General features: G+C 41.2%; 1 protein-coding gene across 20 annotated transcripts in view; it reads left to right on the forward strand.

Moving 5' to 3' along the window:
* CADPS (calcium dependent secretion activator) overlaps positions 1 to 27,801 on the forward strand; it is a 489,445-nt gene that overhangs the window by 314,764 nt on the left and 146,880 nt on the right. For 8 of the 20 annotated variants that reach the window (XM_088473424.1, XM_088473407.1, XM_088473412.1 and 5 more), the window contains 5 exons: positions 4,466 to 4,567; positions 4,679 to 4,742; positions 4,988 to 5,111; positions 6,949 to 7,017; positions 7,812 to 7,829. In XM_088473424.1, the coding sequence (XP_088329550.1) occupies positions 4,466 to 4,567; positions 4,679 to 4,742; positions 4,988 to 5,111; positions 6,949 to 7,017; positions 7,812 to 7,829 (377 nt within the window). The remainder of the gene's footprint in view (positions 1 to 4,465; positions 4,568 to 4,678; positions 4,743 to 4,987; positions 5,112 to 6,948; positions 7,018 to 7,811; positions 7,830 to 27,801) is intronic. The other 12 variants (XM_088473427.1, XM_088473415.1, XM_088473428.1 and 9 more) reach the window with 3 other exon arrangements.

Consider the following 27,801-nt stretch of genomic DNA (forward strand, 5'->3'; position numbering starts at 1 on the left):
TCCCTTTCCTAAACCTAAGTATCCCAGGGGGATGCCTAATTCTAACCCCCGTCAGTATATCGACCTCCAGAATCTCATCCGCCGGGATGTAAACTACATCCCTGTTAATTGTACAGGTTGAGTCTCCCATATCCAAAATGCTTGGGACCAGGGGTATTTTGGATAACGGAATATTCCGTATTTTGGAATATTTGCATATCATAATGAAATATCTTGGGAATGGGACCCCAATATACACACAGAATGCATTTATGTTTCATATACGCCTTATACACACAGCCTGCAGGTAATTTTATACAATATTTTCAATAATTTTGTGGCTCAAACAAAGTTTGTGTACAGAAATGAAATTAATTTATGTTTCATATACACCTTATACACACCCTGAAGGTAATTTTATACAATATTTTTAATAATTTGTGCCTTAGACAAAGTTTGTGTACATTGAACCATCAAAAGGTTTCATTATCTCAGTCATGCCAAAATTATTCCGTAGTTCGGAATATTTGGATATGGGAGACTCAACCTGTATTATTAATAAACTAATGCAATAATGCAGTCTCTTGTTAAAGAGCTGTCATTCATTTGCCAATTGTAACAAAAACTATATTTTGTTTAACATAGATTCTAATCAGATGCGCTGATAAATAATTAAAAAAATGCTTCCCAACTCTAACTTTCTAATTTATACTTATGAAGACAATAGTATGCAGGATGAATATATTATAATCTTAGAATTGAATATAGTTCAGAAATAATATAATTTGTTTAATTTATTTACATGTGCAGAATTTAAATATTCTTTACATGTGCAGAACTAAATCTTGGATATATTTATATATTTTTATGATATTGTAAAATATGCAGAAACATTGGGTTAATTACATTTGTAATTGTATGGGAATTTATGTTTTTTTACAGATATATATATATATATATATATACTCTATATTCAGTATTTAAACAATATATATATATATATATATATATATACAGTATTTAAACAATAATTTATAATCAAAGCAATAAGAACTTTGCTACTTAAATATATAATTTAAAATAAATTTATAATTATTCCTGGGAAGTATTAATATCCCACTGCGCAATATTTTATGTAATAAGTAATATCAATTATTGCTGAAATAAAAGGATGAAGTCAGATTATTACAAGAGAATAGATGTTCCTGAGTAGATGAGCAGCTAAATGTGATCATAACTAGTGATTCCACAAACATGCAGCTAGGCGATAGTATCTGAAATTTGACAAACCCACAGATAGTATTATTATTTGTGACATGGCTCAAGATGGGAGATTGTGAGGAGAGTGAAGATGACAGAACTAGTGCTATCCTCTGTGACAACAACTTGAAAAGCAGGGAACATGACATCTTTCCTATCGTGCTGCCGAAAATGTCAACTTTGTGAAGGACAGTGAGAAAATGGTTACCAAAAACTTGAAAGGTGGATTTAAGAGATGCTTGTCATGTCAGATGTGATCTAGTCCTCAGTTGCTTTGAGACAGGAAGTCCTTGTACACTTGATGGCTCTTAGTTGGCAGGCCCTCCAAGACATCCATGTAACTTCCAAACCTGACAACCGCTGACCTGTGGACAGATGGACTCTTTCGATGACAAACGACACACGTGGTGTTTTTGAAGATGATTTTAAATGAGTATATGTAATAATACCAGCTATCTCTACAGATGTGTGATTATTATATAACAGGTGTTTGAGAGATTGCCTTCATTTATTTGTCTCTACTTTGGACAATTTTTTAAAAAAGATTTAAAAATCTTTCTGACTCACCGACCATTTTTGTCTTGCGCCACAGGTGTTAGTTAGACCAGATCAAATCTCAGTATGAGGGAAGGGTTGCAATACTAAACAAATGCAGTTGCCAAATTGATTCATAAATCTTTATCTATTGGGTCGAACAAAATATACGATAAAAAATATTATTTAAAATTCTAAAAACAGAGATTTGTTTTATTTAATTTATTTCTTCAAAATCAACATATTTTAAAAGATGTTCTTGATCTATATAATTTTTTCAGTTTAATCCTTGCCCTCAAATTCACTTAATTGTTGGCTTATCGCTAGCGCCAAGCAGCCATTTTCATGCCTGCAAATGATACAATCTCATACTTTAATTCTTCCTTTTCAGTGTTCTTCAGGATATTATATTACCTCAAATTATATTCCGATGACATTTAATTTGATTAGAAGTTTTCTAAGTGATTTTTTATGCGTCCACCTTGACTTGCTGGTTTCTCACACATGATCTTTCTCACTCACAAGAAAGATCTGTGCAGGGTTCAAAGGCGCAAGATGTTTGGTGTGAAGGGGCCTCTCTCTAAGAGGTCAGTCAAACATTACAGTACAGATTGCAATTTTTGGAATTTAGGGTCTTTTGATTTGTTTAATAAAGAGAAGTAAAGCTAACCAATTAACCCCTGACAGGAGGTTCATTAAAGGTTTGTAATCCTTTGCCAAGTCTTTTGTGCATTTAAACTAGTCTAGTGCTGAGGATTTGAGAAGCTTAGGCTGCTCACTGGAGGAGGCCCCGACTTGGAACATTTGTTCAGTCTTCAGACGACTTATATTACCAGAAACAGACTGTGTTGATACAGAACTACGTAGGTAAAGGTTGAATCGGTGTACTTTGCCCTACAACAATAGCGAGAAATAACGATGGGTGTCTGGGCTTCTCAGTTCTTTAGTGAATGGATTAGACTTGTCTCTTGCCCCATTCATATGGATTATACCGCGGTGTAAATATTCGAGGGCTATCCTTATTATGTAGCCGCCTGGGGATAAAGGCGAGAGGAAGTGTATACTTGTATTTTGTGTCACCTTACATGCCTTTTGTTCACCAGACCACAGTTTCTTTCTCTCATGTAATGCCTGGTTCCAGGGATTATTGAGCAAACATTGTATAAAGCATCATTTCGAGGGACCCTTTATTTGCTGCAGCTCCTATATTTGTGGATATGAAATTGTGAGTGCGAAGGAATAGTGGAAGTTGGTGATGAATATATGAATAGGCACAGACTGACATTTGATGCATCTGTGCTATTTTACATATACAGGTTGAGCCTCCCATATCCAAATATTCTGAAATACGGAATATTCCGAATTACGGAATAATTTTGGCATGACTGAGATAATAAAACCTTTGATTTTTGATGGTTCAATGTACACAAACTTTGTCTAAGGCACAAATTATTAAAAAATATGGTATAAAATTACCTTCAGGCTGTGTGTATAGGGTGTAAATGAAACATAAATTAATTTCATGTATGTACACAAACTTTGCTTGAGCCACAAAATTATTGAAAATATTGTATAAAATGAGCTGCAGGCTATGTGTATAAGGTGCATATAACACATATATGCATTCTGTGTGTATATTGGGGTCCCATTCCCAAGATATTTCATTATGATACCAAAATACGGAATATTCCGTTATCCAAAATACCCCTGGTCCCAAGCATTTTGGACATGGGAGACTTAACCTGTATATATATATATATATATATATATATATAGCAGAAACAGCAAACAAACGGCGGCACTCGGAGACTTTCATGAAAAAAAGGTGTATTAAATATCCATAACAGGCAACAGGTGCCTGTTATGGATATTTAATACACCTTTTTTTCATGAAAGTCTCCGAGTGCTGCTGTTTGTTTGCTGTTTCTGCTGTATGGATTTATGCGGAGGGCACCGGAGTTGATGACCATTGTATATGCGAGTGCCGATCCACACAGTTTTCTATATATATATATATATATATATATATATATATATAAAAATATATATATATTGTGTATATATATACAGTATATTAATATATATATATATTTACTGTGTATATATATATATGTGCACACACACACAATATTGTATCCATTTCAACATTAGAACGATAGTGATTGTTCAAAACAAACGTTTATGTTACTCAATGATGTCCACCTAACGTACTTGCTCCCCCAGTGGAGTATTCTTATCAAAAGTTTGAGTGTATTTAGCTTGTTTTACAGCTATATTTCTATTGTTGCCCATCACATTCTGTGTACAGCCTGACAATGAGAGACAAGCTGAAGACCCCAGTACAAATCCCTGTTACCATTGAAGAAGTCACCATGCCGTCCCCCTGTGTTGGAAGCACCAAAAATATATATATCAAAGAAAACTGCCTGACAAATTGTAACGCACTATGCACAAATTGTATGCTGTTTATTAAAGAACAGGTTTTCTTTCTTTTTTGTTTGTACAAAACAGAAACGTAATTGTAGATGAAAATCACTTAACTTTTTCATTGTGTATTATCTTTGTAGCATAACTTACACAGACAAGAATAAATTAATGCAGAGTCTTATCAGCTCTTGATATCGGCTGTATTTTAGTCCTTGTGTCATAAGGAGAAGCCACAAGCCTCTCATTACCTCCTCTTGTCCTCCAGACCTGATGGCATCGGAACTGTAACGGTTGAAGAAAAAGAACGATTTGAAGAGATCAAAGAACGGCTGCGTTTGCTTCTGGAAAACCAGATCACACATTTTAGGTAATGCTTCCCAACCTATCAATGAAACCAACATTTCTTCCAGTTACCCCCATGCTGCTCTCCAGGAATAGGGTTTGAGCTCAGGAAAACTATATATTCATATATTCCTAGGTATTGTTTTCCATTTGGCCGACCGGAGGGAGCGTTGAAAGCAACTCTGTCCTTACTGGAGAGGGTGAGTGTTCATTTATTCTTCCCAACTTTGGGTTTTGTTTTATTTATTTTAAGGTATCTGAACAAATTTGTAATTTAGCCCATTGACTACGTATCTGAAGAAAAAAAAATGAGGATAATATTCCCTTGATTATTCAGGATCTCAGTGGGTGACAATCCTAAAAACTTAGTGAAAATGCATTCTATTTTCCTAGAGTAGTCGTTTCTAGATTTCACTTCCCGTTTTACTGATTTCCCATTATCAAGGTATTAATGAAAGATATAGTTACTCCAGTTCCACAAGAAGACGTGAAAAATGTCATCCGGAAATGTTTGGAGCAAGCCGCGTTAGTCAACTACACCAGATTATCCGAATATGCCAAAATTGAAGGTAAGAGACACAGTTCCGAAACTTTTTGCTGGATGTTTTTTCTTCCTGACTTCAAATACTTATTTCCTTGTCGGGGATGCCGCAAATGATATCTGGTTTGTTTATTAGCTATGCTGCGAAATCTAGTAATATTTTGCTGTTGACAGTTGGCTGTCTTGTTACGGTATGCCCTGAATTAAAGTCTTATATTGTGTTATATTAGATTCTTCTTTGGGTAGTGTATAAACCAGCTTGGAGTTGAGATTGAGATTGTTCTATGTGACATGGATAACTTGTAAGGTGAATTGCTGCAGGTGTTTTTCTTTTGGAATGTTAAGACCATTGAAATGAGCGTGTGATGCTTTCAATATTTCACACTGAGATAATTTAGCAGCTGGGAGATATAAAAGGGTTTGTGGAATAGCTCTGGGCATCTTAATTTTAGCCATATTGATGCTTATTTAATGTTTTAAGAAATGTGTTCATTTACACCACTCTTATTGCGCTGAAAGAGTTTCTTTGTCCAAGTTCTTTGTAGGTCAAGTGGGTTTTAACTCTCCCCACCTGACAATGCCAGAAGAAAGGCTGGATGCGAAGTTATTAAGCCTTACCCAGTGAGAAACACTTAAGAATTGGGCACTAAAAGGATTTATTTTAAAGAGATCTTGTACTGGAGATGACTGATGCAAATAATGACATTGTGTAGGTTTTGCTGTTGTTGTGGTTTCGGGTGATGAATTAAAGGTCCTGTGGTTTGGAAAACTAAAAGACATTGCTTAGTCACCAAGTACATATACTAAAGATATGAATGATTGAACGTGGGAGGTTTTTGTCCTGGACCAACAAGACTTGTCTTCCACAAAAAGTTTCCACAAGTTTTTCCTTTTTTTTTCCTAAAAGCTGTTCTAGTAAGTGCTAACTCGTTGGTAAGATCTGCTCTCTTTTCAGATAATTCAATACAAAACAATCTTTAAGGTCTGTAAGTAAAAATGCATTCATTTCCAAAGTAGAACACAATAGCGCATACTCTCCTTTTGTGCCGCAGTTCTTCTCGGTTGTGTGAATATTTCGCCCCTATTTTCTTTGCACTGTGACTTTTAGGTCTGGGAATACTTTGAAGCAACAAACCTTTTTTCTTTTCCAGCTCTCTGTTTAGAGAAGTCCCTCATCCCACACTACCTGCTCTCTGCTTCCTTCCCTCCTTACTCGTATTTGGCACAGCCATTTTCCCTCTGCCTTTCTGAAAGTGGTTGGCGTGCCAATACCAGAGCATGCTGGGATTGTTAACATTTAACAACCCAACATCTACCAGTTGCATGAGTCTGGTTTTCACTCATGGGCATAGTATAGTCACTTTGCCAGCTACGTAGGCTACTACCACCCAGTACAATTCATTTTTCAAGTCTCTCCCACCAAATGAGCCATAATTGAATTGACCTCAGAAACAAAAAAGACATTAAATTCAGGTGGCAGTAGCAAACCCTTTTGAAGACTATGCTTATGAGGAAAACCTTTACGTGCCTTGGATACTTAAGGCTTGAATGCTTAGTATCTCAAGCCAAATTCAATCAGTTTTCTTTCCTTTTATGTTTGGATCATTAGAGTCTTGCAAAAGACACAAACTCCCCCCTCCCTCCCAAAAAAAAAGCAAATAAGACTTTTCAACATCATGGTCACAATCTGTGACACATGGGGCATGCTGAATGGTTAATCCGGAAAAATTTAAATTTAAAACACCCTTTCTGTGTATCCAGAAATACAATTTTTCTCCTTTTAACCTAATGTAACATTTTCCTCTAACCTCTGACCTCTTTACCTCTGACCTAAGCCTTTTGCATGCCCAAATCCTCTTTTATAGGAAAAAAGAGAGAAATGTATGAACACCCTGTCTTCTGCTTGGCCTCCCAAGTGATGGATTTAACCATTCGTGAGTACTTACCACCACCTCCTTTCCATGCTGTCTCCACTCTGTTGCCATTATTTCAAGAAACTTCAGATCCAAACTAATTCACTTTCCTTGCTTCAAGTCTTTGAACATTATCCCTGTCTGTTGCTTCTGTCTGTGAAACCCAGTGTGAAAGTCCAGTCACTTTTTATCAGCCTAAAAGAGGTTAAAACACCAAAGTCATTTGTCTGTTACAAACTGGCACCTGTCTGTAAGTTTATGTCTGTGACCTGAATGCATTTTTACTTTTGCTTCTGTGTATCGCCAATTTGTTAAATGCTTATCACTGGTTTACAAATTAAAAGCCCCTCCACGGTGAGGGGGGCATATGGCAGCGATAGAGGTTTGACTCGCAATAACCTTGTTTAGTAAATGATACCTTTTAAAATCGAATGACGCGTTTCGAGCATCTTCAAAATGTGCTAACGCATTTCTCTGTTTTTTGTGTGTTGCTCATTTTGCAGCAGTCGCGATCAGAACATATGACTGACCCCCCCTTCTTAAAAAAAAATGTTTTATGTTTAAAAGTTCTGTATTCCAATTCACTGATTTATTACATTTTATTTTTCTCCCCATCTGGTGCAGCCTCCTTTTCCTGTCTCGATGATGGAGTTTGATGTTAATAATTTTGGGTGGATGTTACTTTTTTTGGGGGGGGCAGTCAAATGTCAAATACCAAAAGTGAATGGGGTGACAGATTGGTCCATTTGCTCATTAATCGTGCATATTGTGTTCTTTCTTTCTTTTCTTTCTTCCTTGCTCTCTCTTACAAATAGAGAATCAAAAGGATGCAGGTGAACAACTGTATATGCATTATAAAGTCATAGGATTGTAATATTTTCTGTTCCTTTATTTTTTTCATGGCTCCTTAAGTCATGTGCTCCTGCAGGCTATAACGGAGTCACAGTGTCACTTAAGGAGTTAATTTGTGCTGTCTCAAATAAAAAATAAAATAAAAAAATAATAATACTTAGCGCAAATCCATAATCTCAAGAGCAGTGTCGTGTTATTGCTTGGCACCAAATTATTCTGTACATATAAGATTGATACAAAATTGTCTATAAAGAAACAAACCTCCATCTCCCCCTCTCATATTTGTGTTGAAGCCTTTTTTTAAAATGTTTGTGTTTTCTGTACATGTGTACTAACAGCACAGTCAGAAAAAAAAATCTTTGTGTTTTCTGTCTTTTATGTTTGTAAGATAATGAGATGTAACGTTACATGGCTCAAATGATGAAGCGATTTCTTGAGACCTGCTCTTCGCAGCACAAATCACCCTTTAAGTGTGAAAATACACACCAAGAATTCTTCACAGTAGAAGATTTGCATTTTTCTCCAAAGCAGTTTTTTTTATTTTTCTAAATTCCACTAAAGGGCCATCTCAGCGTAACCTGGGAAACTTCACATTATTCTTATGTTCACATTTTGCATTTCCCTATTTTGTTATTTATTTGTTTATTTTCCGCAAGAGTTTTTTTTTTTTTTTTTAAATATGGCTTATTACATGTCTTTTAAAACTTGAATAATTGGAAGTTGTTCTGATAGGGAAGCGGGGTAAATGCTAATTTAAACATATGGGAGCTCAAGCAAAGTTGAGTGCATGTTGTCCGTAATTAAACCCACAGTAAATGTAAATGAGTATATTCGCCCGTATACAGATCTATATGCATATCTGTGGTCAGACAGCGCCAATCTATACGCTTCCTTTCATTGCCATCATCATTAACAAGTACATACTTGCACTACTGTAGTTCCATCCGTGGTGTAAAAGATTAAAATGGCATATTTATGCTGAAATGCAACTCTGCATAGACTGCAATCACTCCCTCGTTATACTTAGCCTATGTGCAATTGCCCCTTCAGCCAAATATGGAGATACAACTGAGATACATATGACTCGTCATTTCCCGTACTGTTGTACGCTCGGCTCCAGAGCATGTACAGTACAAATTCAAGCAAGATCCATCCGTAAACTGACTTGCCCTCAACTCTGCTTCAGCTACGTGAAATATTCAAATCCACAAGGGTTTTCCATGGCGTAACATTAACATTTAGGGGGAAATGTATTAAAGCTTGGAGAGAGCTAAAGTGTAGAGAGATCAAGTACCAACCAATCAGCTCCTGTCATTTTTCAAACACAGCCTGTAAAATATCAATTAGGAGCTGATTGATTGGTACTTACTCTCTCTCCACTTTATCACTCTCCAAGCTTTGATAAATCTTCCCCTCAGTCTGATATTGAAGTACATTTTGATGTATAGATTTATGGGGGCTGAATAATGGCAATTTGGCCCTTTATAATTGTAGCACCAGCATCAAACCTAATGTCCAGCTAATTTAAAAAAATACAAAATCTACAGTCTGCTGCCGTTTGTGGGCGGGCAGGGGCGGCAATGGCCCCTCCCCGCCACAAACGGCAGCAGACTGTCAATCAATGAAGCTGAGGCGTTTCGCCGCCATTGGGGGGGAGAGAAGAGACCAGGAACTCCGTCATCTGACTGAAATTTCCTGGCCTCTTCCTCTCATCTGCGGCAGCCGGCTTGCGTGACCCCGTGGGCCACCATAGCCGGCCGATGTTCCCGCAGAGAAATCAATGCTCAGATACGTAATGCAGCAGGAAACGTGATGCATCCTGTGCAATACCATATGTGCAAGGACGGAATTGCAAAGCTGCCTCCATGCTATTGAGATCCTTGCTGAATCAGGCCGCATATCCATCTATTTTGTAGTCCCTATCTAGCTTACTTCTCTTGCAGAGTATATGTATCAGGACCTGAATATGTAGAAATGGGAAAACTTTCTCTATTCAGACATGCTGACATGTCCCCACAGTTGAGTCTCATCTGTCAGAATACTGGAATTTTGGAAACTCCAGATGCAAATTGCTTTTCTCATTAGAAATGTGAAAATCGCTGATGTTTTCAAATGACAACCTGCGCAGTCTCTGGTAGAGACTGCATCTAACTAGTGGTCAGTTACTTAGGGCGCCAGTTGTTAGGGATGACTAAAGCACTGGAGAGGAGATGTTTCAAGCCTTGGAGAGAGATAAAGTAAAGTTGCCCAAAACAGCCAATCAGCTGATTAGCTGCTATGGGCTATGGGCAATTTCTCTATTTTATCTATTTCCAAGTTTTGATACATCCCCCCCAAATTAGTTACACCATGCCAATCATTCAGTATGTTTAATGTCCCCGAAGTGCCCACATGTGGAGCATCAGCCACTGACATGAGCTGGCACAGCTGGCAGCTTCTTACATGTAAGTATGTCATACTTACCTACATTGCTGGGCAGCTTTCCGGGAGCAGCAGGAGGGGACCTGCTGCTCTCCTCTTCGGGGGGCGGGGCCAGACGATAGACGGCATTAGGCCCCGCCCCTTTACAGAAACCCCCGTGATTCGCGGGTCCGTGAGGAGGGGGCGGGGCTAAATGACGCGATTTGCCTAATTTAGCCCCGCCCCTTCCCGACGGACCCGATAATTTCAGATAAAATCTCCCCATCTTGCCCACTTCACTAGGAAGTGGGCGGGGTCCGGGAGATATGCCTACTCTTCCGGGATCGCGGGGGGTTACCCGAAAAATCGGGAGCCTCCCGCGATTCCCGGGAGAGTAGGCATGTATGAAGTATGTTGGATGCTGCTCCTCCATGTCAGTGTTGCACTGGGAGCCTAGTGCTTGCCTGTGATGTCACAGAGTGACCAAGGATTAGGCTCTATGTCCTTCTGTTCCTCCATACGTGCAGGTTACACCAGGATCTAACATTTATGTCATGATGTACTATCCTCCTGTGCTCTCACAGTCGGTGGTGTTTGAATGGAAGAGTTACAAACTTCCCTAACTGTTTCTGTTAGAAAGAAAGATCAGGATAGGAGCAACCATCTTAATTAGGGGTGAGCGGGTTTGGTTTTACTCAGATTTACTCGGATCTTTAAACGGCATTTTATTGGCTATCGCCTATCATGTGTTTTGGATAGCCACTATAATAAATCCGAATTTGCGGTAAAGTGGCGTTAAGAACCGAGTAAATCCGAGTAAAACCGAGCCTGCACATCCCTAATCTTAATGGTTCACCCTGAAGCAAGTGACTGTTGGCCACCGCTTATATAGACACGTGCTCCATGTGATACCTGTCCAGCAGGTGATTCACAATACATGACGTTTGTGTATGATCACCGTATATCCTAAGGGGAAACATCAGAGTATACTCTAATGGGAAAATACTATTTAAACACTCACTGAAGATAGAAGTACATTAAAATAGAAGTAAATTATAATCTCAATGATTGGGTCACCATCTTTATACTTCCTCGCACTATGGCTGCATGTATATTAGCTAATGTTTTATATACCCCGATCTCCCCAGAAATTAAATACATTGGAACTCTGGAGTGAGTGATTGTGTCTAATAGACTGGGAAAGGATAAAGCTGTCAGTGTCAGCACTTTAAATGATCTGTAATGGAGGTTTTCACAGCCCATATCTGATTAATTGCCATTCCCATTCCGTGAATCCGGATATCTATGGATACTATAGGGTTACACCTGAGCTAGTGTCGGGGGATGCTGTCATGAAGCCGACGGTCGAAATGCAGACCGCCGGCTTCCCGACTGTCTAATCCCGGCAGGTATGCGTCCGGCAGTATTTCATACTGATCCCAGTGTCGGAGAAGTCTAAAAACCAAGGTAAATGTCCTGCATCCCATTATGCCCCTCTCTGTCATTATATTAGTGGCTTGCAAAAGTGTGCAAACCCCTAAAAAGTCAACAGGCAGGGTCGGACTGGCCCATTGGTGTACAGAGGAAATCCCTCTTGGGTCCTTTGCCTGAGGGCTCACCTCCTCCTTTAGGGGTCAGGTTCTTGACTGTGCATTCATTATTACTCTATTAGAGGGTCAGTTACCGGGTAGTGCAGGACCACCGATTAACATGGGTTCTTGGTTTGCTTCTATAGAAACTACAACAAGATTTTCCCTCCTGCCAAACAAAGTGGGTGGTCACAACACAACCTTATACCCATCTCTTGTTGGTTGTGAACTTTAGCATAATGAACCCAGGGCCTGCCAGTGATTGGAATGGCATTGTAGCTCTGCATTCATTCAGTAATCAACAATTGTGAACAAGCGGTAAGAGCTTAGATATTTTTTTTTACAATGGCATGTATTTTGCATTAACTAGACCTAATGCAGCTGTCAATGAAGTTTTTGACAATGGCCTGACAGTACTGGGGACCCCTATCATCTATACATTTCATTAATGCGGTATATATAGATAAAATATAGATAGGATCACCATCATGTGCTTAATTATTATACATACAGTATGTTACATAGTACTGCTTTCCCGGGATTATGGTGTATTTACTACAGTGCATTATTATCAATCTGGTACATTATCATCCATGTATTATCTGTATATACTATATATAGTTATAAAAGGTCCCAGACCATGCACTCTCTATGGTTGTCCAATCCTCTGCAGTGGCTGGCCACACCCCTTAAGGATGGGCCTCTACCACCGCTGTCCCCCGTTCGGCTCTTCATGCCCCTGTCCGACACTGTCAACAGATGTGTCTTTATTACAAATTATGCTTACACAGATAGTCCTAGACAGTATTTTTATTGGGAACCAGTAGCTCTTAAAATAGATTTTCAACCTTATAATTCATTATTTATCTCCAGATTAAAACAAATGCTGCTTGCATACGTATTTAACCCCTGCAGACTAGTACTTGGTAGAACCACATTTTACTGCAATAACAGTTTTAAGTCTGTTGGGATAAGTTACAACCAGGTTTGCACATGTTTATGTGATTTGTACCCATACTTACCGTATATACTCGAGTATAAGTCGACCCGAATATAAGCCGAGGTACCTACTTTTACCCAAAAAAACCGGGAAAACTTACTGACTCGAGTATAAGCCTAGTGTGGGAAATGGCAACAGCTGGTAGTGCCCCCAGTAGTAATTCCCCCTGGTTGTGCCCCCAGTAGTAATCCCCCCCTGGTAGTGCCCCCAGTGGTAATCCCCCCTTTCAGTGCCTCCAGTAGTAATCCGCCCCTGGTAGTACCCCCAGTAGTAATCCCGCCTTTTAGTGCCCCCTGTAGTAATCCCCCCTTTTAGTGCCCCCTGTAGTAATCCCCCCTGGTAGTGCCCCCTGTAGTAATCCCCCCTTTTAGTGCCCCCTGTAGTAATCCCCCCCTGGTAGTGCCCCCTGTAGTAATCCCCCCCTGGTAGTTCCCCCAGTGGTATTCCCCCCTTTTAGTGCCCCCTGTAGTAATCGCCCCCTGATAATGCCCCCTGGTAGTGCCCCCTGTAGTCATCGCCCCCTGGTAGTGCCCCCTGTAGTCATCGCCCCCTGGTAGTGCCCCCTGCAGTCATCGCCCCCTGGTAGTGCCCCCTGTAGTGCCCCCCCCTAAGTAGAGAGAGACGTGATAACAATAAAAATAAAAATAAACACTTACCTGAAACTCCCGCTCCTGGTCCCGCCGCTGTCCGCTCCTCCGGCCGCTTTGCATGGAAGAGACGTCGTCATGACGACGTGTCTCCCATCACCCACTGCGGGAGCCGGAAGATGGCTCCCGCAATGGGAGCAGCAGCAGCCGCTGAGAGTCTGACAGACTCTCAGCGGCTGCTGATTACAGCAAACACACAGCTGCCGGCTCCGGCGGCTATGTGTTTGGCAGTGTGTAGCGCTGACCGAACTCCGTCCAAATCTGTTGCGGGTATAGGGGGGTTAATGACTTTGCAATCCACTGTAACTAGCAGTATGTAAACAATCCAATACTTTGTAATTATTTATCGGGGCCTTGAGTGACACCTGGGTTCAAGCATTTTCGTCTGGGTTCCATGGAGCCCCACTTCAGAGTTCCAATGGAAGAGAGAATTGGCCACTGTAACTGTTTGTTGGTTGTGTTCTGTAGGAGTGACAGTCCTCATGTTACAGTGTTAGATTTTTCTCTCTGTCTCCTAAAAACTGGGTATCCGATTCCTAGAAGGAGTGTCCAGAGCCTATGTGAAAAGCCAGAGGTCTTTACACCAGTTAGATTCCTAGAAGGAGTGTCCAGAGCCTATGTGAAAAGCCAGAGGTCTTTAGACCAGTTAGATTCCTAGAAGGAGTGTCCAGAGCCTAGGTGAAAAGCCAGAGGTCTTTAGACCAGTTAGATTCCTAGAAGGAGTGTCCAGAGCCTATGTGAAAAGCCAGAGGTCTTTACACCAGTTAGATTCCTAGAAGGAGTGTCCAGAGCCTATGTGAAAAGCCAGAGGTCTTTAGACCAGTTAGATTCCTAGAAGGAGTGTCCAGAGCCTAGGTGAAAAGCCAGAGGTCTTTAGACCAGTTAGATTCCTAGAAGGAGTGTCCAGAGCCTAGGTGAAAAGCCAGAGGTCTTTAGACCAGTTAGATTCCTAGAAGGAGTGTCCAGAGCCTAGGTGAAAAGCCAGAGGTCTTTAGACCAGTTAGATTCCTAGAAGGAGCGTCCAGAGCCTAGGTGAAAAGCCAGAGGTCTTTAGACCAGTTAGATTCCTAGAAGGAGTGTCCAGAGCCTAGGTGAAAAGCCAGAGGTCTTTAGACCAGTTAGATTCCTAGAAGGAGTGTCCAGAGCCTAGGTGAAAAGCCAGAGGTCTTTAGACCAGTTAGATTCCTAGAAGGAGTGTCCAGAGCCTAGGTGAAAAGCCAGAGGTCTTTAGACCAGTTAGATTCCTAGAAGGAGTGTCTAGAGCCTATGTGAAAAGCCAGAGGTCTTTAGACCAGATAGATCAATAAAGATGTACCTAGTATACTGCACCGCTGTTTAGTGTTTGGGGACTGGTGTCTTTAAGTTGATGGTAACTTTCCTCCATTCAATTCTGGTTACACCCCTGAGCACTAGGCTGTTTCACTAGTAATTCCAGCGTGTGTATAGGGCTGATCATCGGGCTGAATTTAGAAACCAAAAAAGGCTAGAAATCTCTCTGATTAACAAGTAGTTTTCTTTTTTCTATGTTGAGGATTTGTTTTTACAAGTGCCTGATATATTTATTTTTTTGTTTTGTTTTGGCTATTGAAGCACAGCTGTCACATCACCAGCAGTTGTTTTGGGTCTGCAGGTGCTTCAACCATGCAATAGATAGGTCAGAACAATGCACTTGTTGTTATAGGCTATTTCTTATGAGAAGTCCCATAGCACACATTCATCAACAGTTATATCAATCCAGTGTTGGCTGTTCTGTAAATACAATAGGGCCTGACCTACTTAATCATGTATTCATGGAGTGACAGCCAGCACCACCTATCATAGTTGTCAACAGTGGTGGCTCCAGAGGTGGGGCTGCAACGCAGTCCAAAATTCAAATAGGGAAGGGCAGTTGGTGTGGTTCCCCTATTTGAATTTTGGACTATGCTGCAGCCCCACCCCTGGAGCCGCCACGGGTTGTCAACATTTTAAAATTATTTGCAGGGATGCAGTTGGTGCATCTTAACCATGACTTGCACAATACAGTCTAGGCCTTGTTGCACTACAACCAAGCAGGTATATTATAAACAGGAAAAGAGAAAGTTATTATACGTCCAATTTCTTGCATATCCCCAATGTTTACGCAAGCCCCGGTTTTTCTGTAAGATGGCAATTTACATTGATTTGGGAGATCTCCAATAGGGTCCACATCCTGTTTTTTATTGAATTTGCTCAACTTATGGCCCCCGGTGCCATTTTTCCGATGCTTTCCTCAGAAATGTGTTGTTTGAGCCATATTTCTGAAGAAAATGTAGGAAGAATGGCACGGGCGCCATTTTGCCAGAGATATTACGCATGCACAGTAGACTGTGGCACACTGCCAGAGTGTTCAACGCATGTTCGGCGCAATGTCTTCTAGAGGGGAGAGAAACATCTACATACGAGACCCCTCCAGTCCTGTAATACCCCTGTTTGACAACCTTCTCCTTGGCACTTTGTCAGCAATCCATCCTCCAGTTCTTTGGTATGATTGGCTGTCCATCCTTCAGTTCTTTGTTATGATTGGCTGTCTCAGCTGGCTGTCCATCCTTCTGTTCTTTATGATTGGCGGTCCCAGCTGGCTGTTGACGGAGTTTTGAAAAAAAAAATCAATATATGTGTGTTTTAACACCAAAACTATAGTTTGACTTATGTTCATGAGCCATAATATTCTATTTAACATAGTTAGGCTTTCATTCTAACCTGTAGACTCTGGAGGTGTTTTGTGCATGCAGAAATATATATGATGTGCCAAGAGTGTTTACAGCAAGCAAGGTAATTCTAGATTTGCAGCAGGACAGGTGTTAGCTGATTAGGATAAAGTGTTTAGGATGTTAGAAAACAGAAGGGCAGGGTGTTAGTCACGTCGGCACATTTTTTTAGCAATAAATTGTTGGGTTTAATTGTTTATTTATAATTAGTGAAATAGCCCATTTGGACTGCAAAAGTCTGGGGAGATCATTTAAAACTCAAATACACATTAATCAAAAATATTCACAAAAGGGCAGATTCCATTAACACTACAAATTAAAATAGAAATGCACTATCCATTATCAGTCATTACAGGTACAGTATCAAGGGTCTCGATGCAATAAAATCATTTTAAAAATGTCTCAACCTAATCCATTTCCAATGATTATTGGAGAAAATGGAAAATATTCAGAGGACTTGATTCAGAGGGGAATGCTAAAGGCACCATCGTGTTAAAAGACGCGCACTGCCGGCTTCTGTGATCCACTGACTGCGTCTGAAGATGCGGCATTGGAGCCTCTGCTTGACTATCAGACACCTGAGTAACCCTCAGTGAAACTGCCTCCAAGGACCCAGCCACTGGCTTCAGCTCACCCAGAAAAACGGGGCCGAAAAGTCCCTATTTTTTGGAAGGCTCCCTATCACCGTCCCCAATAGCTAGCAGCAATTCATGATGTAGCTTATGGGGTGCAGTGACCAACGTTGCAGGACCAGATCTACACATGTGCAGTGTGGCTCATGCTCATTCGCAGATAAAAAAAAATGAGTGATTTGCGAGAACATTGAAGTTCCATTGATCTCTAGATCAGGCCCAGAGACTTTTAGTTCTCTTTAAAGGGCTTTTTCTTACTTTTAGTTTTTATGCCTTGTAACACATTTTAACTGTATGAAAAATTCTAATTGTTTATTGTTTTATGACCATATAATCAAGATTCTTGCCTAAACAGTCATTTGCAAAAGTTGTGGTAGAGTCGCCCATCAACCAACGATGGCTAGCAACCATCATTAGTTTTGCTACCAATGGTCAATGGTTTTACCATCAATATGGGTGGTCTGATGGTAAAACCCGTCACTTCTATTTATTACTTTATTGCGTTCATTTGCACATGTGTTGACATGAACCATTGTTGGTTTAACCATCAATGGTTCCCCTCTGATAGTTAAAAAACATCGATCGTTAGTAGTTAACTCTTTGATGGACAACCATAGATTGTGGTGGATCAAACTCAGAGCTCAATTTATTTAGACATCACTGTGACACGAGCTAACTCTATTAAAGATGCCTCTTACTTCCTTGAAGGTGCCTAGGACAGAATAAGAACAATATGAATGGGTAATCAACCTGCATTGCATATAATTAGGGCTATGTAGATACCAGGTAAAACCCTCTGCTCTGTGAGTTTGATCTGGAATTGTAAAGCTGCGTGTTTTGCACTTCATATTACTGGTGCTTTACATTTTCTGATCAAACTGGGGTTGTCTATGGAAGGTTCCATAAAGTAGGCCTAAGTACAACCCCAAGATGGCAAGACCATGTACCCTTAAGGAGTCAATTCAATTAGATACGAGTTTGAAAAAGCGAACTCGTATTATAAATTTAATATGCATCAGCACGATGGGCCTGATTCAGCAGCGATCGCAAATGCAACTTCTGTACGTATGCAGATCAATCGATTGTTAGCCATTGCGCAGGCGTATAAGCCGCACTGTGCTTATTCTGCGATCACACTGCTATTAAGGATGCACAGAAGAATCCATCGCAGAGTGAGTGACAGGCTGTGAATGTTTGGAGGTTGTGACGGGGTAGTGGTAGAAAAAAATGCAGACGTGCCTGTCCGGTTGAATGCCATTACTTGGGAGTGAATAAATTAGCCACTGCGATTGCATATGCAGCTTGAGAGCCCACTGCGTGCGAGGAGACTTGCAGTTTCTGCGGCCGGTCAGACTTGGTACAAATGCTGCGTACCTGTGCGATGTGCGGTGTTGGAACCAATGTTTACGCAGGAGTGCGACATTGGACGAATGTAAGAAAGCAGTAGTGAGTGCCTTTATGCCGGCTGAGCTTTCGAAAGCATTAGCATATTTTTGCCGCTGCATTCGCAATTGTGATCCGCTCTGAATCAGGTCCAAAGACCAATATGCAAAAATCAAGTATTATTATATAGTATAACTTTTGTACAAAAAATTACCCGTAGACGTGCATGAAAAATGGGGAAATTATCCTGAACCACAAAAAAGTGCCAACAGAGATAGGACTTGAGATTTTATCGAATGGTGGAAAAATCATAGCCAGCGAGTGTTTTTCAGCAAAGTAAAGTCTTTCCACTGTTTTGTGGTACAGAAAAATGTCAGTACAGTAATTACAATATATACAAGTTGGAAAAGATGCTTTTAGCTCCCATCTGCAAGTTCAAAAACTTATCTGTCCCACTTCAATTAACCCATTATTGCGCTTAGAGAACTTGACCTGAAAAATTACATGTCTTTATTGGCCAAATTATTATATTTAATCCCCTCAAAGTGCATTATTATTCATTGGAAGGGGTGTACCAGAGGGTTCTGCACTGTGTCTCGACATTTTTACCTCAAAATAAACATTTTCGCTACCTTTTCACCTGCTCAGGGGCTGCGCTCAAACAAATGTGAATTTGCTGGGAAAATGCAACGCTAGTTTTGGAATTGAATTGCAAATGCAAATTGCCTTAGAAATTTGCCATGAAAACGACTTGCAGGACCCAACTTGTTCCTAATTGAATTAACCCCATTGTTTTACAAATTAAATGAAGACTTCTGATTGGATGAGCATGGCACTGGTCGTGCCTTGATCCTAATCCTGGGCTATATATCACTCGTTCTATTGACGAGCGATATATCGTGACTGCACCGGCGAGTGTGTACACCCGATATGACTGTGAACGAGGTAATTCAGACATAGGTCGGCCCTGCAGCACAGCCGATGCCAATATATCTGAAAGATATATCGTGACCCACCGGTCGCCCATACACATGCTACAGGGACATCTGACATCACATGGTCGGGCAAATTTAAATGCCCGCCCAGTTGTGATGTCAGCCCAGACACATCGAGGGGCTGATCGGTAAGTGTGTATAATTGCTTATAGCAATCGGCCGCTCTCACGGCGGATCAGTCTGCTGACTGATCCATCCTCAAAGTGTGTACCCAGAATTATTGGATGGCTGCAGAACCCATCAAGACAGGTGCTGCCTTTCTTTTGCTAAAGTGCATTGGGTTTACAGTCTGTCTGCAAACATTAAGATACGAGGGGTGGTTTGGTGTTTTTGAAAGCTTCAATCTGTGGGCAGGCTGATAGGACCTGGTCTATTGTAGGAAAATTGAAGGGGTGGCATGCTGCCTCCTAGTTCTTTGCCAGCTGGTTGTGATTCAATTATCTTTCTTATTGTCTTGGTGTCTGCCAGCATAAACAAAAAAAACCCATGACGATTTTTAATTATCAGCGGAACGAATGTATTGTATATATATATACAACTAAATATATGTAGGTCAGGGTACGTGGAAAGTTGAAGGAGGTAAAGCAGGAATCTTGGGGAGCGGGAACATTTTATGCAAAATTCCCCTAAAGGGGGCCATTAATCTCAGCCGGCGTCCTTACTTTAACCATGGAATATAAACAACTGCTGAGTATGACTTATGTATTATATAATGTGTATACATAGAGATGCAGTCAGTGTTATCTTTAGGAATGAATCCCTACTTTAGAGGAGAATAGAATGGACTGTGCGCCTGATTCAGAGACGATTGGAAATGCAGCCGCTCTCGCCACAGCGATCGCTGGAATATGCAAATGCTAATCCCAAGCTTCCCTTTGGCTCCACCATGGAGTGTACAAGCGCTGAGAAACCCACTGGTAGGTCGCGTGGTCTGTGCATTTGCGATGGGGATTGTAAGCACATCAACATCGGTCGTACCATCAACATTTGAGGTAGCCTAGGGTCTATTCTAGCTACTCTCCTTAAATCCAACTAAATATGGCCTCTGAAGCAATAAAGCACTGGATTTGCAATTGAGAACTCAGCAACGCTCCCAGCCACGCCATGACACACTCATAAAATGGCCTCTTTTTTGCCATCGCTTTAGGTCACCTCCCAATCTCCACCCTCATACGCCCAGGGAGCGCAGACCACTTTTCAAGTGTTAGCAATGTTGTGCACAATTGCCATCAGACACTTGAGTTTGTGCGTGCACAGTGAGGGCTTTCTAGCTGTTTTGCTCATGCGCAGTAGCAAAAAAAATCACTCAACTGCATAAATATTGTCACTCCCTCCATCTCTGAATCCGGCTCTGTGTCACATAACATAGTGCAAGAATGAGCTTGAGTCTATAGCACAATACCTGTGTGTGTATATATATATATATATATACATACACAGGGAGTGAGGGTATTCGTGTGTCACTTCACGAGCTTAGAGCCCTCCGATCCAGTGCTTGTCTTGTGTGTGCACTCCGATGAGACTACTATTTCCATCTCTAAATCATTTTACTTTGCTGATATCACAAACTGCATGACAGATGGGTCACACTTTCATGGCTGCGTTCTAACATTTGGGAGAGCACAGAACATATTTGGTGAAGCTGGCATGGTTTGATGCTGTTTGATTCAAGCCACAATATGAGAACCACTAGTATTTCACGTTGAAAATAATTAAAGAAGCAGGAAACAATTAGAAAGCACACATTTTGAATAGTGACAGATGTTATACATGTTTAAATTAGACAAAGGGATATAAGACAAATTCATAGGTCACATTAACAACTGCTGCAGTATTAGAATGTAATTTTCCATATTGCTGTACAAGTCTTGAAAAATAAAGTGTAGCAGCGTGAAAAACACTATTTATGACACGTGCTCGCTAAACCTTTCATTGTAAAATTCAAAAACAAGTTATTGACTCTCAATCCTGTATAGTTTATGTTCATAAGATAAGACAGACAGAGACAGACAGATTGAGAGATAGATTGACAGATCATTGAGAGATAGTTAAATAGAAAATAAATAGATATCAGAGATAATATATAGATAGATAAGTAGATCAACATTAAATAGATATCAGAGATCTTATATATACATATATATATATATATATATATATATTTTATAGAAGGTAGAATATGGCTTAAAATATATACTCTGTGTTTTATTCAAAAGGGGATCCGGTTAAAATACTGACAGTTGGGATGCCGGCGCGTAGAATTCCGGCGCCGAAGTCCCAATGGTAAGCACTGGGCTTTGGGGGAGGGCTAGGGTTAGGCACTAGGGGTAGGGTTAGGGTTAGTCACTAAGGGGGGAGGGTTAGGTAAGCTAACATTTTTGAAGCACATTTCAGAAAATCAAAGCTATTGGCAGCATCTGATTGGTCACTATAGTACTCAACACATTTCTGCACATTGCACAATGTTATTATAAAAACCTCCGTAATATCGTAGTTTGTTGCTGCCTAAATGTTTTATTACTGTATATACCGTAATATCACAGAAAAAGAAGATTCCCTCCAGCACACTGCAGCAATATTAGCAAAAATACTTGAATCCTACATGATAATAGAAATTCAGAGGTATTGGTTGCATACATTTGCAAATATATGATTAAGCGCCGGGCCAGCGTCAAGGCTCCTCTATACCGGCGTCCCTAACATTAAGGGGTTAACGTCCGAGGCGCAGAGCAGTATAAACCCCGCCCTTTACAAGCACCTGAGCAATATCATTAAGCTGATGTGAGCGACCACCATACTTTCTATATACCGTAATATCAGCAGGCTATCAGCTGGCTATGGCTTTGCACTGCTAAATTGTATTTCTCAGCAACCTTTTTGCTGCATTAAGTATGATACAACTTATATTGAGCCAATAGTTGCAAACAATGGGCTTTGTCAGCAAGATACTAAACAGACATACCACATACAAGCAAGCCTTGTGTGCAACGTGGGCGTCAGTCCCCTGGGTCTGGCTAGTAGGAATTCCCCTGTCAGACAGCAAAGCTCTATATTACTGAGTGAATATACGGGTGTCTCATGAAGATGTGTTACAATCAGTGGCTTCGTAAATTTGTCCCAGATGTCTTAGTAAACTGAGTTTTTGTTTGTCTTCTACGTTGTAATGAGTTATTTTAAACGACACAAGTGTCTAAGTTCCCAGTGACATGTTAATGACACTGCGCAGCGACAGTTTTCTTGATAACTGTATCATCCCGTCTAGATGTAGTGTCCTGGCTCTAGAAATATGGGGGACATTCATGAAAACTGCAGAGACCCTGCTTTAACCCTTAGCATCCAGCCAACCTGACGTTATCCATCCATATTTAGGGGTCTATTTACTAAGCCTTGGTTGAAGATAAAGCATATTTGCCTACTCTCCCAGGACGGATGCCACGACCCACACCACGCCATTCGCCCCCCGCCGTTTGCTCCCCCTTGTAATTGGCCGGTCCGGGGGATTTGATGAAGAGATTCATCGGGGCCCCGCCCTGGTTGCACAGTGCCTTTAACCTCGGCATTGTGTAGAAGGGACGTGCCCGCAATGACGTGATTGCGTGGTCATGTCCCCCGTCCCGCCCCCAAATTCGCTTCCCGCCCTCTGCTGTGCCGATCTGGTTTCATCAAATTGTCGGCAACCCTGAGATAAAGTGGACGGAGATAAAGTACCAACCAATCAGCTCCTTACTGTCATTTTTCAAACACAGCATGGGACATGGCAATTAGGAGCTGGTAATTTATCTCCGTTCACTTTATCTCTCTCCCAGGCTTAGTAAATAGACCCTAAACTGTTGTATTAAAATGCATTAGAATATGATTTGGAACAGGTTTTTTTTTTTCTGCATAATAATGACCTGTGCATCGGGATTCATCAATGTTCCTTTGTATGTCTTGTTGTATTACTAGGTGCAGTTCGTTACGACATAGTGGTTTGTTCTGTATAGTCCTCTAGAGATTGTGTAGCTAATCTGCTATTTCATTTATTTTGTCATCTCTGCTGTATTTTCTTTGACACGCTTAGTCCTGTCATGTTTGTGTATATACTCACGCCTCCTTACTTTTGTACTCTTTTCTCTGCCATGCATGACCAGTTCATCGGCCTAAACCAAAGCCATCACCTGTACCTCCACCCAATCAAACGCAGGCTAACATGTTAAATCAAAGGCTCAAAGGCATGCCTAGACCAATTCCAAGTACTGTATCAGCTTTATTTCATTAATTTGTCTAGCCTAGCTTCTTTTCTCCTCTCAACTCCCCCCCCCTCCCCCTCCCCCACCTTAAACCTTCAGTGCTGGAAGGACCACAATGCATTGCAGCTCCGACTCAATGGATTGCTGGCTTCTCCCAGCGCTCTAGGAGTTAACATAGCAACATCGGCCTCCAAGCACTTCCTCTCAATATGTCCATTTCTGTCTAGATCTGTCCGACACCAGCAGCATTTTCCAATATGAATGTCAGCACAAAATAACATTGTTGTTACATAACATTCTGCATGAAAAATGTTAATATTTATGAGTTCCAAATACTGTCTGAACTGTTTTCTCAATATACTGTTTATTTTTGATTTGTCAGTGCTCCAGCTGTTTTATTCGATATTTAAAATGCCAATCAGCTGCAATGATGATTATAAATTCAAACATACATTCTGGGTTGCCTTTTATTTTTAATTAATGTATATCAATGGTGAACAATATACCTGTTAGAGTACAATATAAGCTCATGTGTTATTGTGACATACACAAAATAATGCACACAAAAAACTGGCGCATAGCTACTCCTCTGTCATTAAATTCTATGCTTCTATAGATATAATATTACGCATGGGCATTCATTGGGATGATATACATGGCAGTGCTTTATGGAACACAGCTTGGATCCAATGAAGATCACTGTAATTGGTTACAGATGTGTCCTCATACACCTAGGGGTGTATTTACTAAAGTGCGGGTTCTTCGAAGTGGCAGTGTATGTGCATGCCCAGAAAATAGGCGTGGCCACGCATAACGATGAGCGTGGTCACTCGAAATTACAGGCTCGTGATGCGTGATCACTCGAAATGGGGGCGTGTCATCATGACACTTCACCCATTTCTCGTCGCTCTGGGAACATTCCTCTCCAATCCATTCCAAACACATCTTACCTATATGGTGGTTTTTCTGCAACGTGGAACCTCTGAAGAAACTGATCCTCCCTGGGCAGAAGGTGTCTTTAGTTTGTATTCACTATTCATGTAGGAGATCACATGGTCCAGAAGATGCCTGTTTGTGGAGGAATATAACCAATGTCCTCATCATATAACAGAGGTTCAACCAGACTTGTGCCCCATGTCACCTATTGCCCCCTGTATCCCCTCCAGCCCCCTGCCCCTTGTGTCTCTCTAGCTTTCTGACCCCTGCCCCGTCACACCGGCCTCCTGCCCCCTGTGTCTCTCAGCCTCAAACCTTCCCTTGTCCCTCAGCCTACCCCTCTGTGTTCCTCAACCTCCCTTTCTGTGTCAGTCAGCCTCCTGTTTTTCTTGTGCGCTCATTTGTTTATGAACTTGTAAGGCGCTGCAGAACCCTTGTGGAACCATATAAATATAGAATAATAATAATACTGGGGAAATGATCAGCCCTGTCCTCCAGTCTGACGCCACCCAGCACTTTGATGTGGCCAATAACTTGGACCGCGCCAACATTCAAATATTAACCAGCGGTTCGGCATCACTTTTGGCAGGATCAAACTAACAAAACTGTCATGACGTCACCGTGCGCTCATGCCCCAGCAGGATCAGATGACGGATCCAATGGGTGCCAACACAGCGAAGACTTAGCTGGGGAACAAAAAGGTCCAGGTCAGGGCAGGCTATGCTGCGGAGTTAATGCGTTCCTGACCGGGCGCCATTAATTAAATTAAAAAACATGGTGAATCGGTGGCGGAGGCTAATGGGTGGTTTGGTTCACCGCTGGACCACCCCTTAGTTTCGCCTATGACACCGAGAGGGGTTATTTGGCATGACTGAAGCCACGGTGTATAAGGACATATCTGTATTTAAGAAGATTTCAACATTTTGTAGAAATTAATTAGAGCTTCTAGGCTGTAATGATTGTCTGATGTTTTATGACCAGCCATCGCTTGTTGTTTGCAACCAACTTTTCTTAAGTAAATAACAGACCGTATGTGACATCCACCTTCCCAAGTACATTTATAGATATGGGATTTTTTAAACTCCCAAATAAAAATCCATCTGTTATTTAAAAATATATATTTAAGTAAATATAATACCAATGATTCTCTACCATTGTAATTTTCCATATTCTGTGTCACATTCTCATTTATTTCTTCCTCAGTTTCTCTGTCTCTATAATATCTGTCCATTTCCCTATCAATCTCTCTCAAAGGGGCCTACTGTATTATTAATCCTATCCCAGTATACATTCGCAATCTGCTGCCTCCCTATAATTAGTACTAAAAATATGTGCCTATAACGCAGGACATATTTTGGGTATACCCTGGGCACACCGTAATCCTCATATTTTAGGAACGTTGCAGTTGTGCTATTTATGAAGCTTGACTGCTGGAGCTAAAGACCTGCAGATTGCGTTAGCATGTTGCTTTCCTTGGGAGAGGTTTTGAAGTGCAGAGTGGGATCCATTTAGAACCCTCCACCTCCCTTGGCCCTCACAATGTGCATGGCCGGCAGTGTAAACATTTGTTGCTACTATTAACGGTGAAAGTGTTAGTTTTAGGTTTCACAGGACAGCTGCTCCAATAAATAGCCCCAAATAGAAAACATTAGGTTTTGGTGAATTTATCTCTAAATTGCTACATAGGCCCCTTTGTCTCGATTACCTGTCTAATTAGTTCTCCATGTGTGATCAAGTTTTTTCGCATTCTCTGCTGCAGTCCAAGGAATCTTATCTCCTCCCAACCTGTACAGTCCCATTACTTAGCTCACCTGTCACTAAAAATCCCTTTTATTGCTGGGAACAAAGGGCCTGATTCAGACCCGCTTGCTAGGATGCGTTCGCACGTAGCCTGCAGATTTTTGCAATCTGCACTTGCGTATAAGATGCAGTGCGCGTGCGCGAACCAGTCACTGCGATCGCAAATCGATCGTCCCTTGTACACAGGTGTCTCGCTAGAATGAGTGACAGGACAAGCCGTTTGTGGGTGGTGACAGGGGATGGTCGATGAAAACGGGGTTGTGGTGGTGCGAACGCAGGCGTGTCTGTGCGTCTGAACGCCGTTTCAGGGGCATACATAATTAAGACGCAGCGTCAGCATACACGTCATGTAGCTAAATTACACACAGCAGTGCTTGCGGTTGGGTATGCTTAGCCACAAGTGCTGTGTATGGGTCCGATGTTACTCAATGTTACCGATTGTTTCATACACTTCCTGGAGATGACGTATGTTACTAAGGGAAAGTGGGCATCTTGTGACAGGCTGGTGGGCGCCTAAATACATACCGCGATCGCATGCCAAGACATAGTGGGCGTGCTAATGTCTTGCCGTGCGATCGCGGGATTTGCATACTTTGGCAGCTGACGGCTGCGTGCGAACGCATCTGGCGAGCGGGTCTGAAACAGGCCCCTAGATTCTAATTTCCCAGCAGTAAAAGGACCCACCTTTTACTCCTGGAACCACCACAGTTCCGGATAAGGGTCTCTAGCTTTTGCACTTTACCCCAGAATTTCCCTTCTCACTATAATGTGCACCAGTGCTCCTCACAGTAATTGTAGTAAGACTTATTGAATCGTCCCATAGAGACCAATTCAGTTAGCCTTTTTAAACCAAAATTTTACAGTGTGTTACATTACCAAGTGCTTTGCAGGCTATTTTCAGCACGCACACTCCCGCAACCCTCGCTATTCAATTTAGAAAATGCTTATTGCGGAGGTTTCTTAGTAAGTCTGCCTGTTTTTACTTGTAATAAATGTGAAAAATAGCGGAGGGATCATCCTGGACCTCCAAAGAGTGGCTAGTAATGGCAGGGTTGTATAGAAAGACTGTTAGTAGGCCATAAGCAAAGTATTTGATCCCTACTATTGCTGATGCCATCACTAAGTTCTCCGACCCTGCAGTATTCATGCATGCGTACTGGCAGGGGAGGTTGGAAGAGGCAGGCTCCAGGAAGCAATCCTGCAATCAAACTCCGTACCTTTCTGTTTTCAGAGTTTGATGAATGAATGTCCCCACACCAATGTATTGGGGCTGCCACATAAGCCGGATATATTAACAGTGTAATGAATGGTCTCAAAACCTCATTCCTGCAAAAACAGGGCGAAAATAATCTGTTTACCTAGGAACGATGAATGGGCCCCTCGTAGACTGTTTTGGCACTTTAACTCTCCACTTTAAAGTCTCCCAGAAAATGTGCACAAATGTAGCCCTTTAGGTTACAATGTCTAACTCCATCTAAAGATAGTGTTTGCTATCAGGACCGAGTTAAGCTTTTCGGAGCTTGGTACATTTCATAATTTAGCTGCCCCATAGAAACCTAGGGTGCTGATGTTATAGAGACAGAGGGACTGCAGCAGATTGCTCCAAAACCTGCTAT

This window comes from Taudactylus pleione, unplaced genomic scaffold (assembly GCF_031769625.1).
Source record: "Taudactylus pleione unplaced genomic scaffold, aTauple2 ptg000135l, whole genome shotgun sequence".
NCBI classification, from domain to species: Eukaryota; Metazoa; Chordata; class Amphibia; order Anura; family Myobatrachidae; genus Taudactylus; species Taudactylus pleione.